Below are 17,651 nucleotides of genomic sequence, written 5' to 3' on the forward strand. Positions count from 1 at the left end.
TTTGTGTGTTCCTTATGGGTTTTTTTGCCGTTTGTTTTGCTGTTACAAACATTATACTCTTAAATGGTAAGTACGCTTGATGTAATTTCATTAAATGTCAGAGACTTAGGGCACTCTATTAAGAATAAAATAATTCTTACTTTCCTTAAAAAAGAAAGGCTGACGTGGCTCTACTTCAAGACTCATCTGTCCAGTAAGGAGCACAAAAAAATTTAAAGGGACTTGGTAGGGCAAGTTTATTATTTTAGCTTTCTAAGTAACAAAAAAGGCATGGCAAGACTCATTCATAAAAACCTCCACTTCATTTTTAAAAAGCAGTACTATGATTAAAGGTAGAATATTACACAATTATCTGAAGTTGTATCACATGAGAATTCAGGTGTACTAAGTTTCATTTTTCTAGAACAAGGGGTTAAGGAGATATAACCATTTCAATGTTGAATTTTTTAACTGCTGGTAGCGCTTTAGAGTTGGTTCCAGAGACCCCAAAGTTGGTCAGATCACCATTCGTGGCTATCTCTACAAGTGTGCTAAATTTCATCATTTTCCTATCATAGGGCTGCCTTAGACTCCCATATGAAGAATATAATAATAATAAAACATACAATTACAAAAGGTGCTATAGCCCTTTGGGCTTGGCCCCTAATTACTGGGGATTCCAACTGTTGGATAGCAGTTTCGACACATCAGCCTCCATCTTGGACGAGGCAGGGATCTCAGAAAGATCATTGGTGTCCATCTTGGACGAGGCAGGGAACTCAGAACGATCATCGGCGTCCATCTTGGACGAGCAGGGAACTCAGAAAGATCATCGACGTCCATTTTGGACGAAGGAGGGAACTCAGAAAGATCATCGCCGTCCATCTTGAACGAGGCAGGGAACTCTGTGGGTTCGGAAGCAGCCTCTTGTGCGAGCAAACACAAAGCCAAAACACAAAGCATATCAGCAGAGTAGACTCCACAGGAAGAACCTCTGGAACAGACACCTCCGACACCACCGGACTTTGGACCTCCGGTCTTGCGACCACCTGACTTGCAACCTTGAGAACACAAGTCACCTGTACAGTATCTACCAGACTTGTAACCAGGTACTTGTACCTCGAACCAGAAATCTTGAGAGCGGGCTCAGGGCTGGCGGCCATCTTGCGAAAGGGCTGATGGACACTAAAAGAATGTTATGTTCTTCCTCTACAACACCCACCATAAATGCAGAGCCACTCAGTTTGAATGCAAGTTCCATGTACCAGTAGTTCCACAAGGATCTTGCAACGGCATAAATAAACTGAGTGGCTCAGATAGTTACCCCCCACCACCCTGAAAAAATATCATGAAGGAGATCTCCTCCACCGTGGATAAATGAGCCAGCTCTATGAAGTCATTCACATAATCCTCAATGGGTCAGTCTCCCAGCTGGCTGCGGAACTTGACCTAAAGCTGCTGGATCTGTCAGTGGCGAAGTCTTCTGTCATGAACTGCTCCGAGACACAGGGGTTGAGGATCTAAATGCAGCTTTAATCCACAAATGATACAAGCAATGGTTAGGGCTCAGAGGTTCAGAAACGATAATCAAATCCAATGTGAAACACAATAAACAAACAAGAAAACCGCTGTGTGGATGCAGTGTGAAACTAACATACAAGCAATGACTGACTGAGTTAACCGGGTTATATAGAGACAGGTGCAAGAGGTGACTAGACACAGGTGAATGTATTACAGATACATGAGTCCAAAGGCTTGTGGACAATGTAGTGGATATGGCAGTCTGGGTGAATGTGGAGAGTGCCCTCTATTGACCTTGAGGGGGCATTGCGGCTGGTGACTATGACTACTAAAAAACAATTACAAATTTTGGTTAATTGGTGTAACATAACCGAGATAATCAATTTCAGGAAAGAAAACTTCAATGTTTTGGACTCATGTTATTGGGTCTTGAACTGCACCCATAGATTTTAAAAAGCACAAGTAGAGCATACTGATGAAATATGAGTTCAAATACATAAAAGATTCAATCTGGTTATTCAAAATATGTAAAATATCAGATGTTTTCCATCGAAATGTACCACCCAACAGGGACCAGTAAAGCACATAGAAGTACATCAGAGAGAAACTGAGGGGGAAGTGAGAGAGGAAAATTCTTCAAGTATGAGCAAATTTTATTGCCCTCCTCCCCTCTTTCTTTCTCCCTCTCTCTCTCTTTCTCTTTTTTCTATCATCCTCTTTCTTTTTGAGTCAATCAGGAGTTTTCCAAAGCAGTGGAGGAGCAGGCAACTGACTGACAAGAGCATCAAAGACTCGTCAGGTAAGATCTGTTAAGATCAAAGACCATACAAGACCGTCTCGGTGATAAAAGAATGCTTTTATTTCACATTAAGTGATGCATTATTAACAATGGAAAAAATATTGCCTCTTTTTTAAATTATTTACTGAGAGAATAACATATTTATCTACTGAAAAAGATGTTAGTAGATATAGAAGGACCATTTTGAATTGTTGATGTGAAACAAATTAAACATAAAGAGGGACATATAGAATTATTTTAAAGGTTCAAAAATGGTTTTCATACAACATTACACCCTTAATGCTTCCAGTGGTAAATGAAATTAAATACTTACATTTGTAACTAAACATGTTTGTTTTTCTGCTAGCATCATCTTTATATTGTATCTTCAGATATTTCAAAGTAGACCGAAATATTCTGCATTCAACAGAAGCTGTTTTGATCTTGTCAGACAACGGCAGTCATGTGAGCCCTATTGTAAAAATGTTATTATAAGAATGTGCAGCATATTACACTAGTTTGACTGAATGAGTTTCTGTCGCAAAGTTATTCCAGATTTTTGACTGGTCTTTTATATTATGGATTGGTCATTAATATTAAAAGTAAAACAGAAACATTATGAAAGCTGATGGTGGCAGAAGCTGTTACCCAAAATAAATACTTTATTTAAGAAATTGAAGTGTAAATATTTTTGAATACATTGTGTAAAAAAGTGTAAATGCATTTAAAAATTATCGTATTTCATATATTATTTTAATAAAATATGAATTATGCAAAACATGAAAGACAAAATAAACAACTGAATAGGAAAATAAATATACATTGAGTAAACAAATGATCCTGTAATGATTAGCATTTATTAGCAGAAAATGAAAACTGAAGAAACAGGTGAAATGTATTGTTTCAGGCCTCTAATACTGCAAAGAAAACAAGTTCTTATGTGACCATGGACAATTATTATTATTTTTTTTTATTTTAGAAATTGAGATTTAAATATCATATGAAAGCTGATAATAAGCTGGAAATAAGCTTTCCAGTGATGTATGGTTTGTTAGGATATGACAATATTTGTCTAAATGATAACTATTTCAAACTTGAATGATTTAGAACATCATCTTTGAAGTTGTTACTCAGAGGCGCTGTAGCAGGCCGTTGCTAAGAAGAAAAAGCTCTGTATTGGCTTATTGCTGTAATGTCCTTGTGGAGAGTAGAAATCTAAACTTTACTTAAACTTGTGTGGTTGATTCCCAAAGAGCGGCAGCAGCGAGTGATGCTTGTAGACATGTTTGATTGTGATTTTGCTTCATCCGCTCAGTTTTGAAGGGCTATATTTACAGTAGGAAATTGACAAAATATCTTAATGGAACACGATCTTTCCTTAATATCCTAATGATTTTAGGCATAAAAGAGTAATATTTACTTTGTTGCAGGTCAGAGCAATACAACAGTAATATTTCTACAGTATTTAGGAAAAGTTCAAAAAGAATTAACAGTTTGTATGAGTCTTATTAATCTGTCAGTTGACCTCATATCACTCCTGAGGTTAAACAGACACCAGACAATAGATCTTGAAATGAACATTTGGAATGATCTCTTCATTATTTATCGCAGCTGTATATAACGTACATATTTGATTCTGAACATTAAACTGAATGATAAAGGATTTAAACATGCAGAACACATTAATTACAAACTTATGCATATACAGTATACGACAGCAGACTGTTGACACACAGTCAGAGAACAGAGTTCAAACATTGAGGCCGCAAACACATCCTGTCCTGAGGCACTTTCTGATTCAGTTTTTCTTTGAATTTTAATTAATTCTTAAAGATGTTTGTTTAACATTATGATTCGGTTTTGCCCTAAGGTTGGGTAGCGTTCAAAAAACTGAAAGTGCTTCTGGACCAGTGTTGTTTATCTTGCAAAATTGTCTCTAAAGACTAGCTTATATCATTTGTTAAGAATTTCATGAGAAATCTATTTGATATTGGGTTTTCTGACTTTTGATTGGAGATCTCTTCTGAAAGCCTAGAGGATGTGAGATTGTAAGAGGATTCAAACCCGCTCCTTACCCCTCCATTCCATCTCAGTGATGTACTGTAAATGAGAAATGTATGCTGTAATGATGATGTTTTGAGGGGATCTGTACACATTTATTATCAGTGTGTGTGAGCAGATCGTATCTAAAGAGACCATTGATTTGCAAACTTTCAGTATTTGCTCTCCTCCAGTATGACTTCATTTCCTGTGACTTTCAGTCTTTATTTCCTGATCTCTCTTTATTAGTCTCTTGGTTTTCATTTACTTCACTCTCCCACAATAACGTATTGTAGCTGCATGGTTAAGTGATGATAACAGATGTTTAGGTCATTGTACTTTGACAGAGCCTCAACAATTTTTTATTTTTGTGGCATGGATTTCACAAGATGTTGGAAACATTCTTTGATATCCTGGTTCATGTTGACATTGTTGCATCTTGTAGTTTCTGCCGATTCGTCTGCACGTTCATGCTTTCAATTTTGAAGTTTATCACATCCCAAAGGTTCTGTATTGGATTCAGAGGCAGTGACTGGGAAAGCCATAGCAAAACCTTTTTAAGACAGCATTTGCTTTATGAGTAGCAACAGGTAGTCGTCAACAGTAATCGATTGAGTTGAAATCTGTCAGATCAAAGGTTGACCTCTTTTCAGCACCATGGTATAGTTTTGGAGTAAAATCATGGTTACAACAAATATAGGTTAACCATGGGATTTGTAATAAAGCTATAGTTGTAGAGATGGTAATCAATCTGCCAACAAACAACCATGGTTACCATACACTTTGTTAAAAGAAAAACATGGTTACACTTTTATTTCACAAATTTTCCTAAGGGTTATTCCGGTCACATGGTTTCCATTGCCAGCTTTTCTTGTTTTTCTTAAGTATATTTCATTTGCCATGGAGAGTTTTGTCTCCATGTGTTCTGTCATGAATCACAGAGGGAGAGAACCCAAGTGCAGGCAGACACGGGGATGACGGGGTTAAAAGAGATTTTATTATACAATAAACTCAAAACAAAAACCCACAAGGGGGTAAAACAAGACAAGATAAGAAATAATCAGGACACGGTCTTACTAAAGTGAGAAAACAAACACTAAGGACAAGACTAGACTAACTCACCAAGACCAGAACTGGAGACAGGATGCACGGATAATCAATACAAGGGTTACAGACGAGGACCGCACACAAGGTACAATATACAATGAACGAGCACAGGACAATGAACACGAGGATGTTTTATAGGGGAACAAACACAGGAAATAACAATGGGCAGGTGCGGCTACTGAAACACTCAGGGAAGGTTAACGAGACAAAAGGGCGGGAAACACTGACGAGACACGAGAAAGCACATGGCAAGTTAGAATCAAAACAAAGCCATGTCTTTCTCACACAAAACCTAAGGCTATGCCATGACTCCGCTGCAAGACCAAGAATAAACATGACATGATGGCGGAATCATGAGTGTTCAACATGGTTTGTTCGTTTGAAGAATATCGGTTGTCAGAGCATGGGTTTGGTTTCATTTTCGTTGACCATGTGCAAGTCTGCGTGTCCTTGCAGTCCTTGCTTGAAGTAAGTTTAGCGTTGACAACCAAAACTAGTCCAATTTGTGTTATGTGGACTCACAAAGCCTACTATACACTGTCTTGATCAACATAGAGTTTGATCCTGTGTTTATAGTTTCCAAATAATTTTAAGGGAAAGCTGTGATGACATTACTCAAACTGAGTGGCAATTACTTGAAAAGTTTAATATATATTCACCACTTAGTTTAAGTTAGATTATTTTAAGTACGCTAATATAGTGTAATGACTGTGTGGTGTTATTATAATACAACACATTATAATAATTGCTTTGTAATCCAATATGTTTAGTTCACTTTTGTTCAATCTGGTTAGAAGTCCTGTTGGCGCAGATCGCCTCGTGGTTAGTTTTATACCAAATACATTTCGTTACACTGTACTTGTATGTGTGTAATGACAATAAATTGAATCCAATCCAATCCAATATAGGGCCTCACGGCAGCCCGAGTTTATTCCTGTCTTGACAGTCCTTTGACGATCCTGTTCCCTATCTCCACCCAATGCGTTCCTGTCTGCTCTCTACTGTAAAGTCCCAATAAAAGATATAAAAATCCCCTAAAAATTCCTTTCCTCTTCTTTAAACTTACCCAGAGCAATTCTGTTTCATCAGAAAAACTATTTTAAATAATTCTACTGTTAACATAATTTACTGATTTTTCACGTGCTTACGAATATGGTAATATTTGCAAATTTTCAAGAAAAGGCATAATTTTACATGAAAATCAGAAAAGTAACCCCATTTTTGAAAAGTGTAACTTGTGGAGTGTTAATATATTATTTATAATTATTTATTATGAAATGATGCATCAATAAATTGACTGCATTTTTTTTATACAGGCTGGGAAGAAACACTGAGAGATTCACATCACCCCAGCATTTACAAAAGAGGTCCTTTAACATCCATTGCTATTGAGGTGTTCTTCCGTTAATATGGCATTTCTGTTGCCTTTTCTGCTGTTGGTCCTGCTAAGCCCTGCCATCTCGAGTCAAGATCACCAGACACATACTCAACGTGCCTCCAGGGGCGTCAAACCCCAACCAATCAAAGTGATTATCACAGACACATGTTCACAAGATGGGGCCAAAGGTAGAGAGGTAGACTTGGATCCGGATTCTCCTCTTGTGTTGACCCATCATATCCGTCTGGTTCCGGGGTCAGGACAGGGCTGCGGTCAGTGTGAGGTGGACGTTGCAGCCTTACGTGAACGCATTGAAAGACTGGAAAAGGAGCTGTCTGATCTGAGGGAGAAATGTCCGGAGGGCTGCTGCACGTCGCAGCAGAGCAAAGGTAAAGCGCTTTCTATAGATATTCTATAGGTCAACTTAATAAGTATGACTGTTGTCAGATAAGGATAAACTGAGTTTCAGTTACGTTTGGAATGATCATAACGTAAACCCCTCTAACAGGTGCAGTGTGTACTACGGTACGTCCAACCACAGACGAGTGTCCAGATGACTGCAATGACCAGGGTCGCTGTGTCAACGGGAAGTGTGTGTGTTTCCAAGGATTCAGTGGGACAGACTGCAGCATGCCTGAATGCCCTGATGAATGTAACAACCGAGGCAAATGTGTGAACGGACAGTGTGTGTGTGATCCAGGCTTCAGCGGTCCGGACTGCTCCGCCAGCACGTGTCCTGATAACTGCAGTAACAGAGGACGCTGTGTTAACGGCGGATGTGTGTGCGATCCTGGGTTTGAAGGGCCCATCTGCCAGACACAGAGGTGTCCGGAAAACTGTAATATCCACGGCCGATGTGTGAACAGCAGATGTGTGTGTGATGCAGGATATACTGGCCCTGATTGTTCGGAGACATCTTGCCCAGAGAACTGTTATAACAGGGGACGTTGTGTGAATGGACAGTGTGTCTGTAATGCCGGATTCACAGGGCCGGATTGCTCCGTCAAAGCATGTCCAGTGAACTGCAACAACCATGGACGATGCGTAAACGGCAAGTGTGTCTGTGAAAGTGGCTTTACAGGGCCAGACTGTTCCTCTGCGTCTTGTCCTGGGAATTGCAAAAACCGGGGCAAATGTGTTGAGGGAAGGTGCGTGTGTGAGAGTGGTTTTACTGGCCCGGACTGTTCTTCCAAGGCTTGTCCCAGTAACTGCAATAATAAAGGCAGATGTGTTAATGGTAAATGTGTCTGTGAAGCGGGCTTCACTGGTCAGGACTGCTCTGCTAAAACCTGCCCCAGCAACTGCAGTAACAGAGGACGCTGTATGAAGGGCCGCTGTATTTGTCGTCGTGGTTTTACAGGGTCTGACTGTAGTGAGTGTGAGTCCGGGCTCACAGGAGATAACTGTGACATCGGTGAGTAATACACATCTTTTACACATTACTCACTGTTTAATTACAGAAAAAAGCAAGATGTCCTTGTTTTTGAATGTGTAAATACCATGAGGTATGTTTACGGTAATCCTTTAGTACCATGCTTTTACCATCTAAATATCACTGTCTGAGCATCATAGGACCGGTAAAAATAATAATCATTTTAATGAGAATGATTTAACATATTAGATAAACATGCAATTGACATGAAAAAACGCTTGTTTCAAAACTTCAAAGGTTTCTATCCTTTCTTCGATTAGTTGAGCAATCCCACTTCATTAGTCTGGACTTTTTCAAATGTATTAAAATTATATAATTGTCATCATTTTGAAGTCTTTAATTATTATCAAACCCCTCAAACCCCTTAAAAATGTCTCTAGTACCAAAGTGAAATACTGTAAATAACTATTTTACACTATTACATATGTAGGCCTACTTTTAAGTATTAAGTATTTTTGTTCAACAGAACAAAGGAATTTCCCACTATGGTAGTCAATGGTGGCCAAGACCGTGTTAATTTATACAGATTTGGAACAACTTGAGGTTCAGTAAATGAAGACAGGATTTTTAGGTGAACTGTTCCTTTAATGATAATTGTGTAACCTTTGTCATGTGATTACATTCAAACAATTTCTGAGATGTTTGTAAATATTTGTTTTTGCTATGATAGAGATATGTTTTTAAGATGAGACTGAATAGTTTGGTTCCAAAATGAGATAACTCGGTTACAATTTTTTACAGATCATGTTATAAACATAATATGTTTTATTGTGTTAGTTTTTTTTAAACTATTTAAAACTGAGTTATCTCAATTTAGAACCAAACTCTTCAATTGTTATCCTGTTGATAAGTGGATAAGATGTCAATTTGAATGCGAAATGAGAGGGTCATATTTTTCACATAGTTTTGCCGTATAAAATAAAACTTTTTGGGACAGTTTCCTCAATAAATAAAGAACACGTACCTAAAAGAACCAGAGTAGATCAAAAATCAGCTTGATGCTTTCATACATCTAATGGGGGCTTTTACAATATTCTATATGGAGGTGCTCACATAACCTCCATATAGAACCTCCATATGCTAACATGCCACATAACATATCACCCAGTGTTCACTCTGTTTTCAATGGCACACTTTTAAAATAAATATAGCAGTAGGTCAGAATTGATCAACAGTCATTTCTTGTTCAAGTAGAAACAGATGGCTTACAATGGGAGAGATGTATCTCACTCCGTGTTTTCTACAGCACTGCTTGGTGTCTCTAATCTCAGCACCAGAGACATCACTGAATCATCCGTCAGTTTGTTCTGGACACAACCTGCAGTTCACTACGACACCTACCACATCACCTTCACCAGCATGGTAATAAAGCACACATCTGTATGCACTGTCACACCTTTACAGTATGACTTCCTTTTTGAGTGGAACACAAAATGCTTAATGACGCCACCCACTATATTTGAATTTATATATTTTTCAGACGCTTTTATCCAAAGTGATTTACAGTGCATTACAATGTATAGTTTAATCATGCTTTATATAACAATGTATGAACAAGGCCATTCTTTGAAGTCAGGTTTAAATCAAAATGGATCCTATTTACTTCTTTTCTGGCCATTTGGGTCTTTTAGAATGTAAGTATTTCCGGGGGGGGGGGATTCTAAGGGGCCACAGACTTCCAGTGCTAGCTAGTGGCGCTCCTGCCTCCAGGTCAGGGATTGCATCCGCTGTACTTTTGATTTTCACATAAGGTGCAGCAAGTAACCACACCTTTGATTCAAGGTCGTAGATTCTAACATTGAAAATTTCTACATTAGCCTAAAAGAGGGCCATGACATTTACACTTTAATGGTGCTCATCTTTTATCTTTGACACACAGTGGTTTCATTCTGAGCTTTAACAAAGCACATGAATGAATAATAGCTGTAGATGTTGACCAAGTAAAACATGAGGTAATTTCCATGGTCTCAGTCCTCCATAAAGTAATGACTTATCCTGATTTAGTTCACCCTTTCTAATAAAATGTTTCACCCTGAGATGCCTCTTCATATAAAGGAGTTCATATTCTGGCCTTTTATTGAGAGCCTATTTTTGGATTGTCGGTTGAAAGGGATACGTCAGCTAAGAAACGTAATTTCCCCATGTTTTACTCACCCTCAAGGTATCCTAACTGAATATGACTTTCTTCTTGAAGAATAATGCAGTGGGATTTATACCACGTCTAATGTTTTTCCTAATGGGAGTGAAAGGGGGGCACTTAGGATGCCTTAAGGGTGAGTACAACCCGGGAATATTTTGTTTCGTGGCTGAAGTATTCCTTTAAGTCATTCATTTCAAAAGTAGTTGAATAAAATTTGGTTAAAAAGGAAATTAGCATAAAGTTAGGCATTGATTACTGAGCAGTGCTTGTGATTTTTACAGTACACACACGGAATACAGTACAATAGCCGTTTTGTCTTATTTTAACCGTTATTTAACTTTACAGCAGGTTTGTAGATATCTTCAAGTATCTTGAAAATATATGGTTCCAGAAACTTCACACTTTTGACAGCAAAAAATAGTATAATGATGGGTAACTAATCATGTGTGCTATTGGCATTTACATTCTTTTATTTATTACTTGTATGCATTTGGCAGACGCTTTTATACAAAGCGACTTACATTGCAGTATACTACACATTCACTTGTTTCTAAATTTGTGCAATCCCTGTGATCGAACCCATGACCTTGGCATTGCTAGCGCCATGCTCTAACCACTGAGCTACAGGAGAATAATATTGTTCTTGTGACTCGCGTAAACATTACAATATAAATCAGTCAGCTCCTCATAAATGAGGTTTCTCAGGCTGAAAGTATGCTCGCTTCACAGTGTGTGGCACACTTGAGAATGTTTGCAATGCTCCAAAGGAAAGAGAGTTTATTAATGGTAAACCAACTGTCAGGTTCTGTTCAGACGGGCATTAAATACAGAAGTCAAAACTGACCTTTATTAGTTAGTTAACAGCAGATTCAATGAAGGCATACACATTGTACATAACGTCTTGGTTACGGATGTAACCTCAGTTCCCTGAAGGAGGGAATGAGACATTGTGTCGAACCGACAGATGGGGTTTGATCTTGAATCTACTGCCCATTCATTTACCTTTTGGGCTGAGGAACCTGGGATGGATACCCGGGTCGCTGCAGCGGGCTAAGTGTTGTGGCATAAAGGACACAACGTCTCATTCCCTCCATCAGGGAACTAAGGTTCCCTTTCTGTCGGTCTCTCGACGTTGTGTCGAACCGACAGATGGGGTTCGCCCCTGAGAACCTATCATCTTCTGACTATTTTGAAAAGGCCAATGAAATTGGCGAAAGAAATTTGCATGCCGGGCTCCGCCCCCGGCTCATTCATTCACCTTTTGTTCTTCGGAGCCTTTGCATCTGATGACATTCTTCGAATTCCCGAATTCTACGACGCGATGCAGCGGAGATTCCCCTGGGCGTCCTGGCAGTTCCAGAGGTGTTTTTCTAAAAGAGCAATTTCCTCAGCGTGGCATTGCCCGCTGATCTCTTGGGTGCAGTGCACTCATCGAGGACGGGGACGGACACTGTGGTTGCCGCAGGTTTTCGGGGGTCCGACCACTATGGCAGCCTCGTGGATTCGTCCTGCCCGGATGGCTATTCAGACGTTGCGTCACGGTGGCTATGTTCTGTCAAGATCCAGCCACCACCTCGTTTGCTTCCCGTTCTGTTACCACAGCGGCTACGGCCCTGCCGTCAGCAGCGGCGAGCAGCGAGGGTGATGTGGGGATTATCGTGAGCGTTAATGTGACCCGGCCGCTTTTCGTCTGTCGAGGTCTCGCACGTGGTCTGCCCCCCAGCAGCCCCGGCCTTCTCCAGCGTCGACTCCGGTTCTGGTGCCCAACAGGTGGCCCCCCGGAGGAAGACGTCGAGAGAAGGACCACCTAGATAGATTGAACCATCGGGCCCGACCCAGCCTTGGTCGCTGGGTGGTCGGACTGGGGCGGTCCCTGCCGCGTCCCAACACCTTCTGGGCCCCTCCGCGGGCCTAGTGCCCGCCTTCTCACAAGGAGAGGTCTCTATCTCTGGGTCCCACTTGCAGCCGCTCTCACCCTCTGAAAGATGGTGGTCGGCAACTCGACGTTGCGTCGTGGTGGCACGCAATGGCGAGTATAAAGCAGCCCTCAGCACTCTCGCTTCGACGGTGCGTCGAGCAGCGCCTTCGCCTGGCAGGTGATTTAGCGGAACTGTTCCCCCCGGGTGGGACCAGCACTGCTAGTCATTGAACCAACCCCCGCGGGTTGATGAAGCAGATCGTAGCCCCCCCTGTGAGGTCCCTGGGTGCTTGGTTAGCATTTCAAACCATCACGGTGGCTGGGAGTGTGGTCCGTCTCGGCATTCGATCCAGTTCGCCAGACCTCCGCCGGACTTCGGGCATCCTTTTACCTCAGCAGAGGCAGGGATGTTCTCGTGCTCCAGGCCGGGGCTGCCACCCCTCTGGCGAAGGCGATCGAACCGTCCCCTCGGCCGAGATGTCCAGTGGCTTCTACAGCCGCACTTCATCATCCCCAAAACCAGGGGTCGCTGCATACCTTGAGCAGCACCTTGCAAGGGTGCCGTTCAGGAGGCGCAGAAGCGCGTCCTGGTGTCTGTCAGACGCCAGGAGTGGTTCATGACAACTGACCGCATACTCTCATGTCCAGTTTCCCTCGGCACTGTCGTGGGGCTGGCATGTCAGTAACGGGTCAGCCGGGAAAAAGAGAGCAGCTCTCCCTGGCGCGGAGCTCCCCTTTTCCTGGTAGAGAACTCAACACTGTCTCCATGATGGCGTGCTCGCTCTCGAGCACGCACAGTCAGTGCTGAGCTGCTTGAACTTTCAGGCAGCAGCCAGCGGTCCCCTGAAATCAGTTTCAGAGGCTCCTGGGCATGGTGTCCTCGGGGGTGGCCTGTCCCCCTCGGGTTGACGCACATGGGACCGCGACAGCACTGACTACAGAGATGAGTTCCCTGGAGAGCGTGGCGCACTGGCAGTAGGCGTATCGTCATTACGCCTGCTGCCGTCGCATCCTAACCCCGGGCAGGTCTTGAGGCCGGTCGTGGTAACAACAGACGCCTCCCTACGGGGTGCGGTGTGCAACGGGCGCGCAGTGTCGGGTCGCTGGACGGGCCCCCGCCTGCGTTGGCATATCACTGCCCTCAAGTTGCTAGCTGTCCTGCTTGCACTGATGAGGCTCCGGCCTCTCGTGCAGAGCCAGCATACTGGCCCGGACAGCACGACCGGCGTAGCGTACTAAACCTCAGGGTGGCATTCGCTCACTGCAGTCATCGCAACTCGCCCAAACGCCTCCTCCCGTGGAGACAGCAGGTGGCAAAGCCCCTGCATGTCACACGCCCATCGGGTGTCCTGAACCAGACAGCCAAGCGCTCTCTCGTCAGTTGACACCTCGTGGGAAGTGACGACTCCACACCTGGTGGAGACAGCAGGTGGAAAAGCCCCTGCATGTCACACGCCCACCGGGTGTCCTGAACCAGACAGCCAAGCACTCTCTCGTCAGTTGACACCTCGTGGGAAGTGACGACTCCACCCCTGCAGGCCGGCTTGGGTGTGGTTTGGGCGGCCACAGGGGGACCTGTTGCCTCCCTGAACACCACCCAGTACCGCTGGGCACTCCCTGGACGAGGCCCCACCTCGACACGGAGGCCCTAGCGCGCAGCTGGCCGCGGGACAAGCAGAAGTACGCTTCCCCCCAGTGAGCCTCATTGCGCAGGTCCTGTGCAAGGTCTGGGAAGGGAGTATCAAGTGCTGCTAGTTGCGCCTTACGGACCCAACTACACTTGGTCCTCGGAGCTAATACTCCTGACGACAACTCCCCCTGGCCAAATCCCCTGGCGAAGGGCCTACTCGCAGGGGATGGGCACGTTGTGGCATTCGAGCCGGATCTTTGGGTCTGGCTCCTGGATGGGACGAGGAGTTCCTGGATGATCTACCCCCCACAGTGGTGGAGACTATCACTCAGGCAAGGGCCATGCCCACAAGGCTGGATGCCTTTAAAGTGGCGCCCCTTCTCGTCCTGGTGCTCTTCTCGAGGAGAAGACCCGCGGAATTGCTCGCTCAGGAACGTGCTGTCCTATTGCAGGAGAGGCTGGGGAGTAATCTTCCCTTCCACATTGGTGCGTGGGTACCCGCTGTCCCGGTTATCACGTACCAGTTGCTGGTGAGCCTCTGGGGCGGCATGACCTGATTATTAGGTTCCTCTAGGGCGCGAGGGGCTAAGGCCTCGTCCGCGCCCCGTACCCTCTTGGGGCCTTTAGGTGAACCTTTCGGTCCCCTTTTTTCGGGCCCTGCGGAGAGCCCCCTTCCTCGTTCTGCGAGGGGGGTTGGCTCTCCTGCTGGGGCTCGAGTCCAACCAGAGGGTGAGGCCCCTTACATGCATTCCCTTGTCCACCGATTGCCAAAATTCAGGCCCGAGGACTCTCACGTGTTCCTGAGACCCCGGCCGACTTACGTGCCCAAAGTTCCGCCGCCCCCCTTTGGGAACTAGGTGGTGAACTTGCAAGCGCTCCCACACCGGGAGAAAGACCCAACCTGTACGTGGGGTGTCCAGTAAGCGCATTGCGCCTCTACTCGAACCACACGGAGGGCTTCAAGGCCCTGAGCAGCTCTTGTCTGTTATGGAGGTCAGCAACGGGAGTGCTGTCTCTGAGGAGAGTTGTCGCGCTGGATCGCACACGCCGTCACTACGGCGTGCCGATCCTAGCCCGTGTCCATTTGAGTGACGGTACACTCCGCTCGGGGTGTGGCCTCCTCGTGGGCATCGGCTCAGTGCGCCTCTCTGGCAGACATCTGTAGAGTTGCGGGTTGGGCTACGCTATACCTCGCAGAGGCTTGCAACCTCCGTGGGGAACCGGCAGCTCAAGTCTTGCCAACAGGTGAGACCAGCAGTCGTAGGACGTACTCCTGCGCATAGCGCCATTCCCCTTCTTAGGTGGATCAGTGCGCTATGGGCTGCCTCCCTTCTTTCCCCAAGGGTGAAGAATAGGCAGTCCGTCCATCCATCAATAAGCACTCAGGGCGGCGGGCTTGGCGGAGCAGCCCTGCCGCCTATGGCCGGGTATCAAGCTGAGTTATTACATATAGCTCTAACTGGACCTAGTGCCCCACACGTAGTAACCCCCCACTAGGGTGGTTCCATCTGAGATGTCGTCATGAGGTGGTTCCCCGCGAGGCTCCCCTATTTGATGAGACCATGTTGGTGTCTCCACTGTATTCCCCCCTATGGTGGGAAGTGCTCTCCGTAGCGCACGTCCACATTGAGGGAACAGCGCTTACCCAGTAGCCCTATGGTAAAGCTCTGGGAGCCCCTGCATGCCCACTTGAAGGTTACAAATTTCGCGATAGCGCTCACGTGTGGCTCGCCCAGGCCGGTCAACGTCGCTTCGCTAGAGATTGTGACGCGGCTTAGTGCTGTGGCGTTTTCAATAGGAACCCCATCTGTCGGTTCGACACAACGTCGAGAGACCGACAGAAAGGGAACGAGACGTTGTGTCCCTCATGCCACAACACTAGCCGTCCGCTGCAGCGATCGTGAGATGCTCTCAGGCTCCTCAGCACAAAAGGTGAATGAATGAGCACGCCGGCTCGCCTTTTATACCCGGATATCCGGGGGCGGAGCCCGGCATGCAAATTTCATTCGCCAATTTCATTGGCCTTTTCAAAATAGTCAGAAGATGATAGGTTCTCAGGGGCGAACCCCATCTGTCGGTTCGACACAACGTCTCGTTCCCTCCATCAGGGAACAGAGGTTACATACGTAACCAAGACGTTACATCCGTAACCAAGACGTTCCATTTCTGCCGGTCTCTCGACGTTGTGTCGAACCGACAGATGGTGTTCCTATACGAAACGCCACTGAGCTTCGCTGTATCACGACCTCAATCGGTGTGACCCTGACTGGCCTAGGCGAGTCACGGGTGATAAAATGCCGCAAATCATGTTTTCCCAGTGAAAAAAGTGAGGCAGCACTTGAATAAGGGTGAGGGCCCTTACCAATGGCTGTCACAGGCGGGGGCCTTCCTACTCTAGATACGAGAAGGCCGCCTGGCACCATGAGGGACACTGGGGAGACAAATGGGGAGAACTCATGGGAGAATGGTTTACAGCCCAAACAGGGGTGCAAGGAATGGTGGAGTCCACTGAGTGGAGGTTACAGGTTCTCCAGTAGTGGAGTCACTACATGAGGAGCACCAGCTCAAGTGACAGGGGTTCACCCATCAGGCCATTGCACAAGTGCTGGGTGTAGCCCAACCCGCAACCTCTACAGATGTCTGCCAGAGAGGTGCCCTGTCCAGTGACCACGAGGAGGCTACACCCCGGGTGGAATGAGCTCTCACTGCACGGGAGAAAAGCCAGTGCACCAACAGCTCTCCCTGCGCTGTGGTCCAAAACAGACAAAGAGCTGCTCAAGCTACCGAAGCTCTGTGTGCGGTTCAAGTCGAGGTGCAAGGTGCGTACTGAATACAACACGGTAGGGGTTGGTTCTTCCTCCCCCAAAGGGGAGCGCGTGAAAATTCACCAACTGGTCCCGGAGGGGAGTGGTAGGAACTTTGGGCACGTAGCCAGATCCGGGGGCCCAGTTCCATGTGGGAGTCGCCCGTGCCTAACTATAGGCACTCGTTGGACAGAGAGAGTGCATGTATACCCCCCTACCCTCGATATTTACCTGTGACCACTACTTGATGTGCTGCAATGGCGGCAACATACACCTTAAGGGTAGAAGGGGAGAGATTGCTTTCCAACCCTTCCTGGAGCACGACCCTGACCGCACCACTCTGCAGGTCTTCCCAGCAGGAAGCGCACCAGGACTAGAAGAGGAGCCAGTGGTTGGCATTCAGACGCCTAGTGGAGGAAGCCCTGGCCTGAGTGATAGTAATCCCGACCTAGGGGCAGGTCACTCAGAATCCCCTCGTCCTGTCCAGGAGTCAGACGTGGAGGCTCCAGAGGTCTGATCTCAGATGCCGAAGTGTGCCGTTCCCCATGAAAGCAGGTTCGTCAGAAGCATCAGCTCTGAGAACAAAGTCTGGTTTGGCCAATAGGGTGCAACTAGCAGTACTTTATGTCCCTCCTCCCTGACCTTGCACAGAACCTGTGCAGGGGAAACTTAATTCCGCTTGCCCCGCGGCCAGCTGTGCACTAAGGTGTCTGTGCCGAGGGCAAGGCCTACCCAAGCAGGCGATGGCGGTGTCCAGGGAGGCAACAGGACCACCTGTGCCTGCCTGAACTGTGACCAAACGAGCTGAACAATGCGGGGGATAAGTCACCACTCTCCATGGAGCATAACCTGCCGAGAGAGCACATCGCTTGTCCGGCTGAGGTCGCTCAGTGTGGTCCATATGGATTCCATCCGTTGCTGACT

General features: G+C 45.5%; 1 protein-coding gene across 1 annotated transcript in view; it reads left to right on the plus strand.

The window, feature by feature from the left end:
- Nucleotides 1-2,231: 2,231 nt before the first annotated feature.
- Nucleotides 2,232-17,651, plus strand: part of tnxbb (tenascin XBb) — a 58,539-nt gene continuing 43,119 nt past the window's right edge. The window contains exons 1-4 of the mRNA XM_079484241.1: nucleotides 2,232-2,299; nucleotides 6,742-7,192; nucleotides 7,312-8,217; nucleotides 9,482-9,597. Of these exons, the coding sequence (XP_079340367.1) occupies nucleotides 6,835-7,192; nucleotides 7,312-8,217; nucleotides 9,482-9,597 (1,380 nt within the window). The 5' untranslated portion in view covers nucleotides 2,232-2,299; nucleotides 6,742-6,834. The remainder of the gene's footprint in view (nucleotides 2,300-6,741; nucleotides 7,193-7,311; nucleotides 8,218-9,481; nucleotides 9,598-17,651) is intronic.

The sequence above is a fragment of the Barbatula barbatula genome (genome assembly GCF_947034865.1).
Source record: "Barbatula barbatula genome assembly, chromosome: 21".
NCBI classification, from domain to species: domain Eukaryota; kingdom Metazoa; phylum Chordata; class Actinopteri; order Cypriniformes; family Nemacheilidae; genus Barbatula; species Barbatula barbatula.